We start from the raw sequence: 20,140 nt of genomic DNA on the forward strand, positions 1-20,140 counted from the left end.
CACTTGGGATATTTGGTACTTACTGATTTTGTATGAGAAATTGGTGGTGTTAATGACCTAAATTATCATGGGCCTAAATAAATGAAGCTCCAACACAAACAGGCAGTGACAAAAATAAACTAAGTTATAAGAGTTAAAATGAAAATATGCACATAGCATTGGTTGTATTTCATCAGTTGTTTGCTACCCTCATGGCTATGAATATATTTCAGAACATATATGGTCAATTAAAAAATACCTAAGAAGGGCATTTTGGAGGTCAGAAAAATTTCTTGGGGTTATAGGCTGAATATAGTCAACACGGAAGACTGGATTAGTCAGATTCCAAGAGATTGTGTACTCCCTTCAAACTATCGTGAAAAAAGAAACACTGGTAAGATATGAAAGTGTCACTAGGGCTATACTTTTTTTTTTTTTTTTTTTAGGGCTGTACTTTTAATGTTAAAATTAAATTCTAGCCTCAAAGCACACTATGCCTCTCCTGATATAGGCCAAGTTCCTTGTTATATTCTAATTCACATTCCATGTCTTCGGTTGATCATTCCACCTACCGTTTTCGCTGTCTAAACACATTCTTCTCAAGTTTCCCAAGCTTCTCTGCACACGGTCATGCATTTTACTCCTCTCTAAAGTTCTCTCATCTCTCTATGGACACATCAATTTAAAAACACTCTCCACATTCTTCTTCTATGGTTTCTCATTTGACTTTTTTCTTCTCTGCCTATGTGGGTACATGAATGATATAGGGATATACACTTTGCTAAATAGAGTAATATCCATACATCTTTCCCTTCAATATTTTCCAATCTAGGAAATGTTTGTTATTAACTTAACATCGAATATTTTACACATATCAAGTATAATCGTTTCCAGTTACTGGCCTCATTCTTCTAATCTACCAAATCTTATAATTCTTTCAATATATTTTTCAGAACAAAGGAAAGGAACAAAACCCAGTGCTGGAGGTAATAAAGACCTTCTCAAAAAGCAAGGGGAGCTATCAAAGAAATACTTCTACCTCTGCCCTGCTTGATCACAGAACCACTTTGAGTATTTTCTGCCCACTATGTACTTTAACTTTCCCATTCCTAACAATGTATATATATCTTTGACAGACATGTGCGATGGAAACACTCTTCTGTCTCAATGTCCTTTAATAGATTTGTGAGATTTATCTATTAGGGTATAAATTCCTAAATGGCTATATTCAGAGTCTGGAAACCTGGGATATAGTCTTAGATGATAGCAATGGGCTATGTGGAATTTTCTTTTTTTTTTTTTTTTTTTAAAAAGCAGTTGTACAATGTTTTCCTCAGGTTTCTTCCAGTCCTAACACATATGATTATATGGGAGTTACTGTATCTATCAAATTATTTTTGTACACAAACTAGTACACAGAGTGGGTACTTCACTGTCAAGTGTCTATTCATCTTTCAAGACTCAATTCAAGTGGCTCCTCTTTTCAGTTTTCCTTGGTTATCCTAAATAGAGACAATCTTACTTCTCTGAACATCTACAGAAGTCATTGTTTATACTACATATATGAAGCTTACATACCATATTGTGTCCCAATTATTTTAATTCATGTGATATAACCTCTACCTGACTGTAAGGTCCAAGAAAGCATATTCATCTCTATAGCCTCTTGTTCTGATATTGTGTTTAATAAATTTTTATTGAACCTGCTAAACTGTTTTTCTAAAAATATAACCAGAAGAAGTTTTATACATCAAATAACTATGATATAACTATTCTCATCTGTAATTTTTTGGGGAGAGGGATAGAAAAGAATTTAGGTAAAATAAGTAGGGAACAAGGAATTTTCTTAGGGATCTTAGATACTAAGTAATAAACAGTGAACTCAGGAGCACAAGCTGAACCAGAACTGCCACTTTTTCAAATCTTACTAGATAACCAACCATATATGCATGTGGAGTGTAATAAAGGAATGGGTATTTAGAGGAAGAGTGGGAGGAAAACAGTTGAAGATGAAGAGCTGTTGATATGACAAGGACAAAATTTGGGTACCAGTTCTGCTAGTGTGAGGCCATTTGCTGGAAGTCTCTGAATCTCCCACTTTTAGCTTGGATACTCCATCTTATCCAACAGCTGCCTGCTTACACAGAATATCTGCAGCTCAGTTTTAATGAACTTTCCATGAAATTCAAGGGATTCACACACGGAAGTAAAACTCCCTTAACTGATACCTATTTAACTAACTGTATGCTTATATGAGCTGGTTGTATTAGCTCTTAAACCTATTTGTGTCAGTGATACATGTTATTGTAATTATACGATTCAATTAAATATTATATTAAAAAGATGAAAATTGAGTAGAAAATGACAGTTGTTTCTATGAAAACCAAGTGGATGCTTTGGAAAGCTCAATGAAAGAGTTGCTAAAAATGCTGTTAACTAGATGTAAATAAGCCGATGATGAAAGACTGAGCGACGGATATCATACAAATCTCTAAGGCTTACACAACTACATTGCTTCACAAGAGTATGGTTTAACTCTTCTTTAGAGAAATCAACTGGAAATCTGTCCTTAAAGAAACCAAGATGATAGGTATGGTTTACGCAAGAAAAAGGACTCCTACTTAAAAATAAAACAATGGCCCTGTATCACAAGAGTGGTGAAGAAAATGTTGAAGGTCATGTGTATCATTTTTTTTATATTGAGTAGGGCTCTTCTATCACCACTGTGCCAGTTACTAAAACAGACTGCTTCGGGTAAAAAGGGCTTCCTCTAAATTTCATAAATACCTTATTTAAGAAGATCTCATAGAAGTGTCACATGAAAATTTCAGTGTTGTAGATAAGGCATATGTATTCATATTACACGATTTTATGAATGATAAATTAATACAAAGGTCAAAGCAGACCAAAAAAAGCAGACAATCTAATCTTAATAGCAACTATTCAGTATTGCTTTGCTGATGCTTATGAAAGTATAAGCTATATGTTTATCAATGTAAAATACTTTCATTATTACAGTTTGTATCAGAGTCTACTATATTACATTATTTTGTTAGTGAACATGAGTAAAACTTTAAACTTCAAACTGATTCAACAGTTTAAGAAAGTTTCTGAAGAGGCTAAAATGTTTTTATAAAATTCCTTATTTTTGTAAGCTTTCTACAAATTTGTGATAAGGCAAAATAATAACTTGTAATTCTAAGCCATCTTAATATATTGATTCTGTTTTTGCAAATTACTCCACGCTAATCAAGAAATATGTTAATTTTACCAACTAAACTTTGTTTCAAATGACTTAGATTAAAATTACAAAGAAGTGTTTCAGACTGACATTTTATGTGATACTTTATCTATACTGCCTCATGACTATACTTTTAAATTCATCTACATTCTGGTTTGCCTACTGCACAGATTCTAAAGCGGGCAAAAAATAATCATTCTTTAAAAAATATAAGAAATCATGTCCTAAAATATTTTTCTGTCACATCTTCTCATAAATATACCAGTATGATAAATATACTTTCCCCTCTCTCTTATTAACTCTTACATACGTAGCATATGAGGATTGTGGATTTTTGTTCAAATAAACAACATAAAACTTAAACAACTTAAAAACAAAAGCTTTTAAATTACCAAAATACTTCAATTGTCTCTCTTAACAAAATATATGATTCTGTAAGCAATAACTACTAAGATAAACAATTTTGACAAAAGAACTGGTAAATAATTTCTCAAAGGCTAGAAAGAAACACACTAGTAATTTTTAGTTCATTTTCCCTTCAAATATAAAATTTTCATTATTAGAGGAAAAAGAGGAATAAAGTACAGAAGTTGGAGTCATTCACTTCCTTAAACAATTAGGAAAAACAGCTGTTTCATGAAAAAAAGTGAGTAGAATTAAACAAATTATCTGTCTCTCTTGCTCTTTGTATTTTCTGAAATGAGACATTTCCTCCAAAATTACAACTTCAAAGAATCTCAAAATTTGTACACCAAAACAATTATATATTCTTTCAAATATTCTGTTTATGTGTTGGAAATTTTCTAACCAGATGCAACAATTAAAATTAGCAAAGAAATAATAGAATATGTGTTGGTATGCTAAATATAAAAAAATAAGAAATTGCCACATCAATATGATATGTACATCCCATTGTTTGAGGAAGACTGACTAGCAACAGAAACTTTGATTACCAGTTTAAGACAAAATATCTTGACTCCTCTTAAAGTTGCAAATAAAATGGAAAGCTATATATATTTTTGCTTAATTATACCAATGCTTACGTAAAGTGTTTTTTTTTCACACTATGTACTTAAATGCTATTAAAATATGGTGACAAACTATTTGAGCTTTGTTCTTTTTTACTGGATATGCCTTAAATGATTAAATTTTTATTGCTTTTATATCTGTCCTAAAGATAGTATTGCTGCAGCCACGTAGCACAGGGAGATGAGCTCGGTGCTTTGTGACCACCTAGAGGGGTGGGATGGGGGGGTGGGAGGGAGACACAAGAGGGAGGAGATATGAGGATATGTGTATATGTATAGCTGATTCACTCTGTTATAAAGCAGAAACTAACACACCATTGGAAAGCAATTATACTCCAATAAACATGTTAAAAAAAATGAAGTCGGGCTTCCCTGGTGGCGCAGTGGTTGAGAGTCCGCCTGCCGATGCAGGGGACACGGGCTCATGCCCCGGTCCAGGAAGATACCACATGCCACGGAGCGGCTAGGCCCGTGAGCCATGGCCACTGAGCCTGCGTGTCTGGAGCCTGTGCTCCGCAACGGGAGAGGCCACAACAGTGAGAGGCCCATGTACCGCAAAAAAAAAAAAGAAGTAAAAATTATAAAACTGAAAACCATAAAAAAAAAAATAATTTATCAGAAAGAAGATGTGACACATATATACAATGGAATATTACTCAGCCATAAAGAGAAATGAAATTGAGTTATTTGTAGTGAGGTGGATGGATCTAGAGTCTCTCATACAGAGTGAAGTAAGTCAGAAAGAGAAAAATAAATACCATATGCTAACACATATATATGGAATCTAAAAAAAAAAAAAGGTTCTGATGAACCTAGGGACAGGACAGGAATAAACATGCAGACGTATAGAATGGACTTGAGGACACGGGGAGGCGGAAGGGTAAGCTGGGACGAAGTGAGAGAGTAGCATTGACATATATACACTATGAAATGTAAAATACGTAACTAGTGGGAAGCAGCTGCATCCCACGGGGAGATCAGCTCGATGCTTTGTGACCACCTAGAGGGCTGTGATAGGGAGGGTGAGAGATGCAAGAGGGAGGAGATATGGGGATATATGTATACATATAGCTGATTCACTTTGTTATACAGCAGAAACTAACACAACATTGTAAAGCAATTATACTCCAATAAAGATGTTAAAAAAAAAAGATAGTATTGCTTTTTCCTTTTTTTTAGTGTCTTGGAATTCTAAGGTGTTATAAAAGCAGTGTAAGAGATAGTTATAGGGAAAAAAAAGAGATAGTTATAGGAATAGATACCTAAATAAATTTTAGAACTATTCTAAATTACGTTTATACTTATACTATTCATTCAATCAGCATTAGGAAGCATCTACTGTATATTCAGCATTCAGATAGCAGGCATAAATTATTTCATGAATAATTAAAGTGAAAGCATCTAATATTATAAGAAAGAGGTACATTTTACCTGGATTAGATGAGGCAATGCTTTTAGTGTAAGGCAAAACCAAATTCCCAGCTTGCAGGGGAGCAAATCATGCCATTGTGGTTTCACCAGTAATCTAAAGGGAAAACAAAAAGCAAAAATAAAGAAGCAAAATATAGAAAGAAAGTTGACAGACAAAAATATTTTTATAATAATCATGAATTCTGTTTTGAATGGCTATTTCAACAAAGGAAGAAGTTTTTCAATGAAATATTTATGACAGTTATCACTTAATCTGAAGTATTCTATCATAAAATATATTAGTACAACAAATGCAATTATGTATAATAAGTAAGAGAATCTAGGTTAAGATTTTGGGGAAGGGGACTTGTAATCAAGTTATAAAGATAAAGAAACAAAAGCCCTGTTTCTAACTGGACTTTTCATCAGTTTGGCAAAATGAATTCTTAGACCTTATGATTACTTCAGCGGTAAAAGACTAAACATCATCAGAGTGTCCCCAAGTGCTGACAAGCAGATATGAAGACTGTAGCATAAACAAACCAATACATAAAAATTAATGTCATTTGCAGTTCACTGAAGCATTACTCACTGATGTCATCAGAACAGAAGACAGGCAGAATAGTCTCTGATCTCCATCTCACATTGATCCAGTTCCTGCCCTGCTGTGTGAACTATTTAAACCCTTTATTTCTTCCTATGAATCAATAGAAGAAATGGTAGTATCTCTTTGAGTGTTGCTGCATATCACTGTCTCTCTACATACTGTCACTCCTGAGCTAAACACTACAGTGATAGACTCTTCTAGTAATACTTCGTTTCTAAAGTTCAGTATAAAATTTTCAAATAACAAGAATTCAGGGGTTTAATTATGTAAATATATATGAACACTTTACAAAGGAAAAAACCTGTAGAACTTTTGCTTAAGATTAGAATGTGTTTCATAAACTATGGCACAGTATTAGTCTTTTATAAACTGAATACAGATGTAAATGTTAGCATATCTGAAATGGATATACATATGAAGTTGAATCACATTAAAGACATATTTTAAAACAATTTTGAATTATAAAATGTTTTTATATGCTCCCACCTTTCATTTTTTTCTGAAGCACCAAGTTTTGATACATCCACAGTCTTGCCGCCTGTCTTTTTTTTCTTTTCTCTCTTTTTTCTACTAAGCAGTTCATCCTTAATGTGGAAAAAATTATGGTTACAGGTTATCATTAACATGTACTCTTCAAATGTTATCAAGAGTCTTCTGTGAAGGGTAAACATTATAGAAGAACATTTATGCAAATGTATGTAGGGTCCAACATGATTAAGTAAAATCATCAATCTTTAACAATAACTGTTGCCATGGTAACCAGTCCTTAAACACACATGAAGTTCAGCACTGTCAGTCATGTGTATCTCCATAGCAATCAAAGTTTTCTAAGAAGAGAAGGCATTCAACTTACTTTTTCTCATTCATCCAACTTTAATAATGTCACTTCAAAAAGAATGAGTAAACAGATGCTAATTCATGAATACTGATAAATATGTTTATCTTTAGCATATAAATAAAAGCCTATAGCAGAATAAACTATGTAGTAGTATATTAGGCTAAGAAAAATGTAATATTTTTTAACCAACTGATCTCTGAAATTATAAACTTATACTCATTTCAAGTTTTACTGAGTTAAAAGCTTTTAAAATAATCATTCTTTATGTAAGGGCCTGTGACACAAAAATTTCTAAAATCATTTTACATAAAAAATATGTGTATCTGGAAGGTGACAATTAACAAAACATAGCTCTACCTTCTAATTTTCAGCTAGATATTTGAGCCTTCACAAAATTTTGTAACAAACTCAAATGCCACATTTTTAAAAAGAAACATTTTCTTCTTATGTCATGGATTCTTGAAATAGAAACATATCAAATACTAAATGCTGAGTACAAAAAATATTAGAATAAGGAGCATATACAGAAAAGTTGAAATTTTTATCAGTTGAAAAAATAAACGTCTGAAATTCCATATAAAATTAAGGAGGCTAGATCATTTGATTTATTACCAGTACTTACCAGTTGTTTTTCCAGGTAGATTGACCAAACCACAGCATAATGACCCACTGTGAGAATTATGAACAAAAGTAATGCCAGCTCAGCATTGCTCATTTTTCTCACCCGCCTGTAGTAGAATACAGGCTGTCGCCAATCTGGAAGTCCATTGATCAGAATATCATCATACCTACAGCAGCAAATATAACAGTTTTTCATAGGGAGTTTAAAATAAAAACAAAAAACTTTATTTGTACTTATATGTAAAAAGAGGAAAGAGAAAAGAATTTCTCCAGAAGAGATAACATTTATATAGATTATCAGCATTACAATGGCCTATAAATCAAAACATTGTATCCAATCACAGACAGCCTTCAAAAAGGCACACAGTGATCTGCTGTGGATCCCAGACCCTGTGTGTTTAAACCCCAGTGATGTGACTCCTGTAATGGCAGCTAGGCTGAAGGAGCCAGAGTCCACCTCTCCACTGCAGGCTGCAGAGGGGCCCCGCCATGAAAGTCAGCAACAAGAGGAAGGCTCTCAATGGGAGAAAATCAAGATAAGAGCTCTATTTGCTACCATGAATTATATATTAATGGAATCAAAATCAGGATAAATTTTCTAGTCAGTGCTTTTATTTCCACCCCTTTACAAGGGTTCAAGGTTGAAATATTTATCATTTTATCAAAGCTTCTTAATGACATAAAGAGCCTATAAAATGAGCACTTTTTAATTTTATGTTGGTCACATTCCTTTAGAGAATAAAAAATTCCCAAATTAGGAGATGTGGAAACAACCAATTTCTCGATAAAACTGTTTATTTGTAAACATTTAAGTGGCAATTTCCTCATTTTTTGGCTTTGCTGAAAGGGAAGAACATAACAAATAACAGCTTTCCTAGTGATGCATTTTAAATCTGCTTTCTTTAGAAGGAAATTTCAACTGAATTTAAATTTACCCGTCAGACAGTTATTGAGGCATATATTTTTAAGGTTAAAAATCAGGAATAACATTTATGATTGTAAAACTCAAAATGGTCACACACAAACAATGTTCAAAACACACAACCTGTTAATCTTAGTTCAACACATCTCATTAAATATTCTAATCACACTATTTCCAGAATTAAATCTTCACTGAAAGGCCTAATTTGGTGCAACACATTGACCAAAATATTTTAATTAAAAATATTCTGAGTTAGTCGCAGGCCTAATTACAGGAATAGAAATAGGGCCTATATTGTCAGGCAGGTCAGTAGAACTCAGTAGTAGGTTTTTCTCAAGTAAATTGACCGATCTAGGAATAATAGCGCAGCTGCTAAACTGCCAGTCTTGACATGTAAATCAATTTAAATGCAACAACTGCAGTAGCTACTTTGATAGTTATTAAATTGATACCTTGGAGATATGCTTAAAAAAATAAAGCAGAGGATTTATTACAGGCAACTTCTTTTTTCAGTACAAAAAATATTGGTTATAAATTCAAAATATATTTTATCAGGCTATCTAGAAAACGTGACTTTTAGGATCAACTTAGATTATTAATAATAATGGCAGATCAGAATAACCAATGTTCAAAGCAAAGGACATTAGTGGTACTAAACTCTTAAAGGCAGGCAAATTGTGTAGTATACAAGAATCTGCTAATTAAAATATGGTTGTGTAGTAGCTGGGCCAAAGTTTGATGTTAAATATTCCTTTTCGATATTTACATAGCAATTCTTGAACACTAATATCAAGACATAATAACACGATTTCATCAAAAGTTATCATTCCTGTCCAAAAAATTTATCTTTAAATCTATTTCTGTAAAAACTGACTCATTTTAGATTAGAAATGGATTGGCAAAAAGGTTTCAAGTGGTATAATGCAAGATTACAACATCTGAATGAAGTCCAGTGAATGAAGTCCTGAATTTATTCTGAATCTACATTCTACTTCTGATTTGTTGAGGAAAAAAGGCAGAATATTAAAATAATTATTTTCAGCTCATCTCTCCCACGAAATAACTTCAGGTAAAAAGTGTGGCTATTAATAAAGAACATCTAAGAAAGTGGCGACAATTCCCTAAGAGCATTGCTAAGTGTTAAATTTGTTTTAGATCTAAACTGTACTGGAAGAAAACCCAGCTGAGCTCATAGCTGCGAATCTCGTATCAAATATTTTATCACCATCATCTTTGAAATGCTATGTGTCTGTTAATAGCTACTATTTTCTACCTCACATATAAATTGTTAGTGCACAGCTAAATTCAAGATAGCAAAACCTTATGCACTGAACACATTAAACAAAACTAGATATTTACTAGGCTACGTCTGCCACTCTAAACAACAGTCTCCAAGGATTAAGCTTAGAATCAATGCTCTATTGATTTTACTATCAATGAACATTATGGCTCACACGACTGGCCATTTTAAGGGAAGATAGCTTCTATTATAGTTCACTTTTTAGAATATATGCTGTTAAAAGATAAATCACTGCTTTCCTGAAACACTGAAAAAATAAAGGTATTTCTTAAAATATACACAGACATTATATTCATAAGTTATTTAAGAAAAAAATGTTGTGTTGACAACATATAAAATTTAAAACATCACTGTTATGCCTTTTCTATATTTAACACATAACACTGTTAAAATAATTAAGCTCATACAAACTGCTCTTAACAATTTGTTAAAATCAGATTAAGAATGTACACATGTATGAATATTACAAGAAAATACAAAAGTAAATTTCTATGATAAAAATATCACTAATATAAAAAATCATATGGAGCTATTAATTAGAAATGAAAACATTCATCAATTCTACCTATGGCCTAATACATGTTTACATCATTTGATTTTCTTAAAATGCCCATGATGAACATAATAATGGTTACATAATTATGTGAGTTCCATTCTATAGTCTGCAATTCATCAAATATATTTAGCCTAATACAAACACTGGAAAGTAAATCTAAAAATGTTTAAATTACCAGAAGAAAAAAAAGTATGTAAATTAAAAATATTATTAGCATGCTTTGAAGAATAAAATAGTAACTATGAAATTAAAATAGAAAACATGTATATTATGAAAATGAATATTGAAATAATTCTAGCATTTGCCTGAATTGTGAATCTCCCATTGTAAAAGGTTAGAATTTTTAGCTTAAAAGAGTAACAACATCTACTTAGGTCACATACTGAAACTTAAGAATAAAAATTAATTGTACAAAGATCATAAACAGGAAACAAGCTTAAATTAATTGATCTTATTCTCCTTTATAAAATGTACATATGTGCCAAAAATTGTGGTACACAGCACTTTATATATTGTATATAATATGTGTCTTATAATATCTCCTAATTAGGGAAGGTACTAAGATAGATTTCTTATTCTCAGGTTAATGTTTATTTTTATTCAAACACACCTGTAATCAAATTTACAATAAGGAGGTAATGGATTTGTAAAAGTTTCATAGATTAAAGCTGAGAAAACTATACTTTCCATTGGATTTGTATATAAAATGTGACTTTACTTAGTAAACTAAAAAAATACACTGAACTTTTACAAATATAGTACCATAAAATAGACAAAAAAATTTTAAGTTGCACAAGAGGATTAGCAAAAGAATACTGGTAAAATTTTAAAATAGATTTTAAACAAAAGTAAATATACTAGTATTACTAAAGCACAATCTAGTGTATATATGTAGTGATTAGGATCTACTCAGTACTTCATTCCAGCTAACACTCAGGGCACTTGGATAGAAATTTATGTCAGAACGTAGCTGAGCTGCTATTTCCTAAAATAAGCAAGTTACCTAAGGAGTTCAGAAGACTCTTATATTAATCTCCCTTACAAGAACCAGGAAAACTTTTTTTCATGCTATAGTCTATGCCTTTGGGAGGGAAAAAAAGCTTAAAAGTTTATTCACAATTATACTTCTAGGAATCTACCCAAGAGAAATGAAAAATATCCATTCACACAGACTTGTGTGTGATAATTCACAGCAGCGTTGTTCATCATAGCCAAAAAGTGGAGACGACCTCAATGTCTATCAGTTGGTGAATGGATAAACAAAAGTGGAACGTGGAATACTATTCAGCAATAAAAAAGAATGAACTACTGGTATATGCTACAATATGGATGTACCTCAAAAACATTTTGATAATAGAAAGAAGTCAGATGCAAAAGACTACATATTAGATGATTTCATTAATATGAAGTGTCCAGAAAAAACCACATTTATAGACACATAAAGGAGATCAGTGATTGCCTGGGGCTGGGATCAGAATGGGAAATGCCTGCAAATGGACTTGAGGGAATGTTCTGAGGTGACAGAAATGGTCTAACACTGGTTGTGGATTGCACGACTCTGTAACTTTACTAAAAAACATGGAATTGTACACTTAAAATAGGTATTTTTACTAAAAATCATGGAATTGTACACTTAAAATAGGTAACTTTTATGGTATGCAAATTATACCTAAATAAGGCTGTTTAAAAAAATAAAATTTGCCTATTCCTTAAAAAAAAAAAAAAAAAGGTTACCCAGTTTGTTATTTTATCTATTTCAATGCTATTCTCTTTTCTATCAAAATTTTTTAAATGCACCTGATTTCAGTGAAAATACAATTATTTGTAAGGGAAATAAATAGATAAAAATGTCTATGACAATTTTCCAAATTACAAATTCCTGGAAGTTACACACTACTTATTTAATGAATATTTATAATAAATAATTGTGATAACAAAGAGCATTTTTAAATATCGGTATAAGACAATCTTCTTTCAGAAGATAAAACTATGGGTCTTTTTTTTCTAAAGGAATTATAAACATTAGATAATTGTCTGTAGAGGTGCATTTCTCCTATATGTTTAAATACTCATAGGTCACCCGGCCTCAGGCGCAAGCTTTAGAGGAATGATTCTCAGCTTGATTAGCTAAGACTTTTGCCTCAAGGAAAACCAGTTACCAAAGAGTTACTTGTGCCTCAAGGGGTATAAATACTACAGCTGTTTGTGTAACTGTCAGATCCATTTTTTTCTACTAACACTCTACAATAAATGCAAAGGAAACTAATCCTAAAAAGAAAATGTTAGGTGAGTCTATGTTAATGAAGAAACAATTTTTACATGAGAAGTGATTTGTTCTGAAAAGATATAAATAATTTCGGTAATTGGAAGAAATTGTTACAAAGTTTACTGACTTTTAAAATAACAACAAACAAAAAGGCAAAATCTGATGCCAAAGATGTAGAGAGACTAAATAAAGCTATCTTTACAGACACGTTCTTGATGTGTGAAACAAAACTAGGGGCTCAGTGAGAGAAACCAACTAGAAAATATGCACAGAATGACCAACACTGCTTTCAACACACTCGTAGGACTCTTTCAACACTATGGATTATCTCAAACCAGAGGAATGTCTGCTATGGTATCTGGACCAATGCCAGCCCCTTATTATAAAGCAAAGAACTCGTCAAGAGAATATACTGAGTCCTTGCTTTGCCATCTGACAAACTGAGGTATTCAAATTAAAGAGTTAAGATGAGAACCAAGAGTGGCAGCTGACATTGTAGGATACAGAATAATTCCAGGTAATACATCTGAAGAAAGATTCAGAAGGTCACATTGCATACTGTTTTGGATTGTCTTTAAGATATATTAGCCTCCATAGAGAGATACAGATATTTAGGCTGGCGTTAGCCTAAAATCTCAAATACCTACTTTTTTCTTTAAAGGTACTCTTACTGTAAAGCACTGTTTTCAAACTACAGATTGTAGCTCACTAATATCTCCTGAAACCAACTTAGTGGACCACAATCAGCATTGTTTTTAAAAAGAAAGAAGACTGGTCTAGACTAGCCTAGAATAGAAAACATCAGTCTGTTTCACACACAATAAGTGTTTTGTCAAATTTTTGTTTCAGTTGTGTCTGTGTGTGTGTGTCTGTGTGTGTGTCCTGAGGCATGATGCAAAATGTATTTCTTACCGTGGGTCTGACTTTAAAAAACTCTGAAACCGGTCACGGTAGTGTCTACCTTCCAAACATTCGGAAGAGCAGAGTAAGGGGGTCTCTCTGCAATCTCCTCTTAAGTCACTAGCATATAAACCACTGTATAAATACATTACTACTCTGCTGAAAGAGGCCCAGAGAAGTCTCAAAGTGAGGTGGCTGCCTCTTCTCTGACGTTCGACCCTAAACACAGAATCACTGGAGCAGAGGAAGGGAAGGGATGGAGGCAAAAGAAATAGGAGAAAGAAGCAAATATTTTTCTTCTACTCCTATCTTCTTCAGATTTATACAAGTCTGTTCTCTCATTCACAAATGGGGTTTATTATTTTGAGGATGAGGAAACACCAAGAAATGGTAATAACTTGAATATCACTAATCGCCTAATTGCAAAACATTTAAGAAATAGAGGGGGGAAAAAGCCCCCCAAGCGCAGATAGGAGCAATTACTGATATATCAAAAATGAAGAGGTATTTGTTTGAAGTCAAGTAGAATTTTATTTCCCAGAGCATAGATACTCACGTTAAAAATATTAGCTAATGAAGCCATGATCCTGAAGTCTATAAGTACTGAATCAACCTAGTGAATATTTTCAATAGAAATTAACTCTCCTATAAACATACATTTTAAAAACAATGCACATCTTGAAAGGAACGAAAATAAAATACTAACATAATAAAATGTTTAACGAGACAATTCTCTCCTTTATAAACTGAGACATCAAAGTATAACATCTTAATTCAAAAGCAGATGAACACTCACCTCTGCCTTCGTTCATCATCCTTTAAAACTTCATAAATGGCCACCAACTAAAACAAAAGCATTACTTTAAAAATAATCTCAACTAAGGGAAATCACTTAGGGAGACGAACACACTATAATTCACATGCAAAAACCCCATGCACTCATATATACAATGAACAGATAAAATCTTAATTATAAGTAACATTTTACGGTGTTGGTAGCACCTTAAGAGGTTAAAAAAGGCTTGATACCAAAATCTTTTTGAAAGACGCAAAACTAATAATTATCTTAACATGTGATTTTTAAAAGCAAAAACTGTAATTTAGACAAGAAAATTATGACAATTATGACCCCCCCAAAATTTAGTGATTCTAATATAAAAAAATGTTGGTAAAAGCATATTTTGTAAAAAACTGAATAAATACGTATACATTATATTTCTAAACTACAATCTCATTTTAAATGGAAATATTCTACGTGTCGGTTACTGTTTCTACCATAAACATTTATTTATAAATTATCACAAAAATACATATACAATAACAGCATATTTCACTTACTTGTCTAAACTGAGTTTCTGCATTTTCATCTTTATTCTTGTCTGGATGCAAAGTTAGTGAAAGCTTACGATATGCTTTTCTAATGTCTGCAGATGAAGCATCCTGGGGGGGGGGAGGGGAAAAACACAAAGCAAACTTTGTCAGTAAAAGAAATTCCCAGAACCTTGTTAAGATCTGAGAAGACAGCCAACCAAGTGCAGGACCCCAGGCAATGTAATTTGAGCAATCAGTCTAACAACCAGGCTATGCAACTAGCCTGACCCACATGACTGAACAATTATTCAATCTAATTTGGCTCTCCTCTTAACTTTTCATTACCATACATTCATTTAAAGAAGACAGTATTTGGCAAAACTTTTCAAACACTTGCCTTCCTAAAATTAACCAATAAATCTTTTTCAGTAATTAAGAGATCAAAAAGAAACAAATTAAAAATTAATACATCCGTGTGCCTTCAAGGAAGGTCTTTATTTATCTGAGAATCCTAAAGCCAATGTCTGAAGCCCAGGCTTACCATATGTGGTTCCTTCATTGCTATTTATATTGAATTTACCATGAAGCAACAACCTATGGAATCTCAATTTCACATGTCAAAAAGTATGCCTATTTGAAGGCAGTTAACTTTGCATTTACCCAAAATAATTATAATTAGAAATAGTTATGTATATTGTCCTTAACTTTTTTTGTTAGTACTTTATAGGTTATTTTCAATGCTGTTCAATTTCCATAGTCTGATTTGCAGAAATAAATTTGCCCACTATTTATGTATTACTAACATAGTTTAAATATATTTTAAAAGGTCACAATAGTTGAGGAAAAGTACTTTGGATTAAGTGGATATTAAAGTTGAATTTTACGTAATCCCGTGTGTACGTGTAAACTCAGAGAACATCATTTTACATGGCCAGTAAAAAATACACGACAATAACAAATAACACACTGTTAAGTTGGGTATAAAACTTGATCTCCACTAAATTTAAAAGTTATTGCAAAAACTAACATTCATAGTGGGGCAAAATGAGGATAAAGTTGCTTATTAAATTTTATCTTGTTTTTTAGCTGAGTATTTGTTCAATTAATTCCTAAAACTGATGTACTAAAAAGTTCAAATGACTAAAAAAAATAAAACATAACAAAAGTCTGTGTACCTGGGACTAAATAGCTGTTAAAGAAACAGAGGTGGAAAGAGGCAAAGTGAGACTACAATTTGTCAAGCTCTCTTTTATAAACCAATACTTTCATTACCAATTTTCTGGGGCTTATTGCTCCAGGCAATCACTCTACTTTAAAGTTTCAACTTAGGTGTGAATATTTTTCTGACTTGTGGAGGGCTGAGGAGCTATAAAATTAGCAGAGTAAGTTTCGCAGGTAATATGGTTATAATTTCCATTCTCATTTGCTCAATGGAATTGATGTGTTCCTTATACTTAATAGGCAGCACGTAGCAGAAAAGGATGATTATTTACTGAAACTCTGTGATGGAGATTTTGTTGAGCAAAGAGGTCAAGTGTCAAATGAATTCTCATTCCCTAATTGGGACTTTAATTTTAGATTTTTTTAAATTGGGACTATATCACAAAGAAATTCCAAAAGTAGATTTCTTACAAAATAAAAGTGTATGTATTTGCTCATGTTACAAAATTAATACATGCTCATTATGGAACATCTATGACTTACGTAACAGTCACCTAAGACATTTCCCTCCTTCCAGTCTTGGCAAGCTGACCCCAATCCTCCACTTTTCTGCCGCAGTATATACCGTAAGGGTGAATGTGGCCAGATGGCTCTCCTATTTCAAACCCTTCAGTAATGCCCAAGAACCTTCATCATCTGTCTTTTCCAGTCTTTTTAGCTTTATATCCCACTATCTTGGTCCATCCTCCTTGTCCCCCAAACCATCACACGATACGATGCTGTTCTCCAACTTGATGTTTTTGTTTTGCATCCAGCTGTGGATACAGACATTTCTCTCCTGACTTAGAAATGGGCCTCTCAGGCTACACAGAAATACTGCCTATTTTCCTCTTGAGAATCTGCCCAGTAGGTTTATTTCACTAATAAGTGGAAAGAACTTATTAGTTTCATGCTAAGTGGACAGAACTGAAAAACTCAGAGGTCTTCCTATCTAAAAGACATGCTCTAGACAAGATGCACCTCAAACTAGCTTATGTATGTATTAAATTTTAATTACTTAATAAATCTTAACTTATTTTATCCTCATAACAAAGCTATAAGATAAGTATAGTTGTTAGCAGGCCCATTTTACTGATGAGGTAAGTGAGGCAAAAAGAAGTAATCTGCTCAAGTTCATACTACTGGCAAATAGAGGAAAACAGAATTCAAACCCAGAAAATATTGCATCAGAATCATAGCTCTCTCTGTTGATTCTTTAGATTCAGTTAGTAGATTTCATCTGAGCCACTTCACAAGGGCTAAAGCTTTTGGGAAGGCAGTGAGAACAACTGCTACAATCCTACTGAGCTGATAAACTATGTGGAAAACATCCACATAACTACAATGGAATATGGTCAACTGCAGTTTTAATGGTAAAGATCCTGATATATGTTGGCTTTTTTACATCGTATTTCTACTAGAGACCTGAATGTTAGAACATTCATCTCACATACACAGTAAATTAGATGTTTTCTCTCTCTGGCTTTCAGAGAAAAATTTTTGATAGGACTATGGGTGAACTGGCCATCTTTAACACTGTTGACATCAGGAGATCTACAGGGTTCAACTGCCAGAATTCTTTTCCTTCTAAATGTGATATGGTTTTCTGGCAAGCTGGACATGAATTATCATAATACTTGGATGACCTCTGTAAAGAGATATATGGTCATTCTTTTTGGGGTTTTTTTTTTTGGTGGGGGGCTGTGCCGCACAGCATGTGGGATCTTAGTTCCCTGACCAGGGATCAAACCTACGCCCCCTGCATTGGAAGTGCAGAGTCTTAACCACTGGACCATCAGGGAAGTCCCTGGTCATTCTTCATTAAAAAAAACTCAAAAAACCACAATAACAACCTATGAAAATAATATGTTTGTCAAAATTGAAAAAAATGTGATGAGACATCAATGAAAGTGGCAGAGTAGGGAGCTCCAAGGGCCTGTCCCTGAAGAGAAACAGCAAATAACCTGGCAAAACCTGTCAGAATCAACTTAATCTGAACTCTTCAAACTAGTCAAAGGATTCCAGCAATCAGTCAAACACTTAGTCAAGCAAAAGGTAGCTAATTTGCAGTAAGGGTCCTGAAGATGCCAATCTGAGTTACTGGTGTGGGTTCCTAGTGTTAGAGGAAGCAAAGTGGACTTTTCTGTCCTCCAAGAACTGTGGCTGCTTGTTCTGGCCTGTCTTTTGGTTCCCTGACAGACTGTGTAAAGGGCTTACCTTTATTTTACTAAGCTCAGATCTCTGCCAGTGCAGAGAGGCAACTGTTCAGGACATTTGTCAAAAACATTTAATGGCAAATTTATCAGCACGTGCCAAATGAGGCAAGGGATGGCAGCTGGGGTAAACAGTAGACACAACAAAAGGCTTAGGAGGAAAAACTGGGAAGTGAGATGCTTTGGGGAATATGGGATTTGAAATGCTCCCACCAGAAGACCCACACGTGTGCACCCAAGGCACAGTAGCTGCCCAAAAACACCTGAGACGGCCCTAAATTCTCATTTCTGGCTGAGCTTTAGGCTGTATACAAGCAGCAGGTGAAGTCTAAGGGTGAGTTGTAAACTGCCTAGCTGAGTGTTGAAGGCATGCCCCAACATATACGCAGGACCCACTGCCAAAGATTTTGAGGTTTTCTTGTTTGTTTGTTTCTGGTCCCAAACCTTTAAGGAAATCTCTGCTGAATCATTAGCTGACCCCTAAGCTAATCAAACAGATGTCAGTGGCCACACATGGCAAAGAACATACACTTTACAAAATTAGTTCAGAAAAATCACTAGACAAACAACACCAACCACAGGCAGCAAAAACCAAACAAACAAAAAAAACCCTGATGAGGTAAAATAATCTAATTACCACATTATATATTCAAAATGTCCAGTACTCATTAAAAATTATGAAGTATGCAAAGAAACAAGGAAGTATGGCCCACACACACAGAAAAAAGGAATTAAGAGAAATTGTCCCTGATGAAGACCAGACACTGGATTTACTGGAGAAAGACTTTTGATCAACTGTTTTAAATATGCTCAAGAGCATGTACAAAGAACTAATAGAAAGAACAAGAATGATGTCTCACCAAATTGAGAATATCAACAGAGACATAAAATTTTTAAAGGAACTAAAGAAAAATTCTGGACTTGAAAAATACAATAACTGAAATTTAAAAAATCACTAGAGGGGGCTCAAAAGCAGATTTGAGCAGGTAGAAGAAAAAAATCTATGAACTTGAAGATAGGTCAATTGAGATTTTCCAATAATAGGAGCAAAAAGAAGAAAAAAAATGAAGAAAAATGAACAGAGCCTAAGAGATCTGTGGGACACCACCAAGTATACCAACATACATTTAATAAGAGTCCAAGAAGGAGAATAGAGAAAAGGGCAAAAAAAAAAAGACTGAAAACTTCTAAAATTTGATAAAAGACATGAATATACACATCCAAGAAATCTCCACAAATCCTAAGTAGGGTAAACACAAAGAAATCCATACCTAGAAACATTCCACTCAAACTGTTCAAAGACACAGAGAATCCTGAGAAGAGCAGAGTGATTCATTATGTACAAGGAATTCTCAAAAACATTAACAGCTAATTTCTCATCAGAAGCCATGGTGGCCAGAAGTTAATGCAATGACACATTCAAAGTGCTTAAAAAAATCTGTTAAGCAAGAATTCTATATCCAGCAAAGCTATTCCTCAAAAAAGAAAGAGAAATTAAGATATTCCAATTAAACAAAAGATAAGAATTCATTTCTAGTAGACTTGCTCTACAAAAAGTGCTGCAGAGAGTCCTTCAGGCTGAAAGAAAAAAATACCAGGGAGTAACTCAATTCATACAAAGAAATAAAGAACACTGATAAAGATAACTATATAGATAAATATAAAAGTCAATATTCATGTATTTCTAGTTAGTAACTCCAATTTTTTATATGATATAAAAGACAACTATTAAAGCAATAATAATAAAT

General features: G+C 33.3%; 1 protein-coding gene across 2 annotated transcripts in view; it reads right to left on the bottom strand.

The window, feature by feature from the left end:
• The window catches only part of DNAJC1 (DnaJ heat shock protein family (Hsp40) member C1), a 204,700-nt gene that overhangs the window by 115,375 nt on the left and 69,185 nt on the right, over positions 1–20,140 (bottom strand). For both annotated transcript variants that reach the window (XM_027121805.1, XM_027121804.1), the window contains exons 2-6: positions 15,007–15,108; positions 14,465–14,511; positions 7,726–7,891; positions 6,752–6,849; positions 5,680–5,773 (exon numbers count right to left, since the gene is read on the bottom strand). In XM_027121805.1, coding sequence (XP_026977606.1) covers positions 5,680–5,773; positions 6,752–6,849; positions 7,726–7,891; positions 14,465–14,511; positions 15,007–15,108 — 507 coding nt within the window. The remainder of the gene's footprint in view (positions 1–5,679; positions 5,774–6,751; positions 6,850–7,725; positions 7,892–14,464; positions 14,512–15,006; positions 15,109–20,140) is intronic.

This window comes from Aethalodelphis obliquidens, unplaced genomic scaffold (assembly GCF_003676395.1).
Source record: "Aethalodelphis obliquidens isolate GAN/ISIS:26980383/991018 unplaced genomic scaffold, ASM367639v1 scaffold23, whole genome shotgun sequence".
NCBI lineage: Eukaryota > Metazoa > Chordata > Mammalia > Artiodactyla > Delphinidae > Aethalodelphis > Aethalodelphis obliquidens.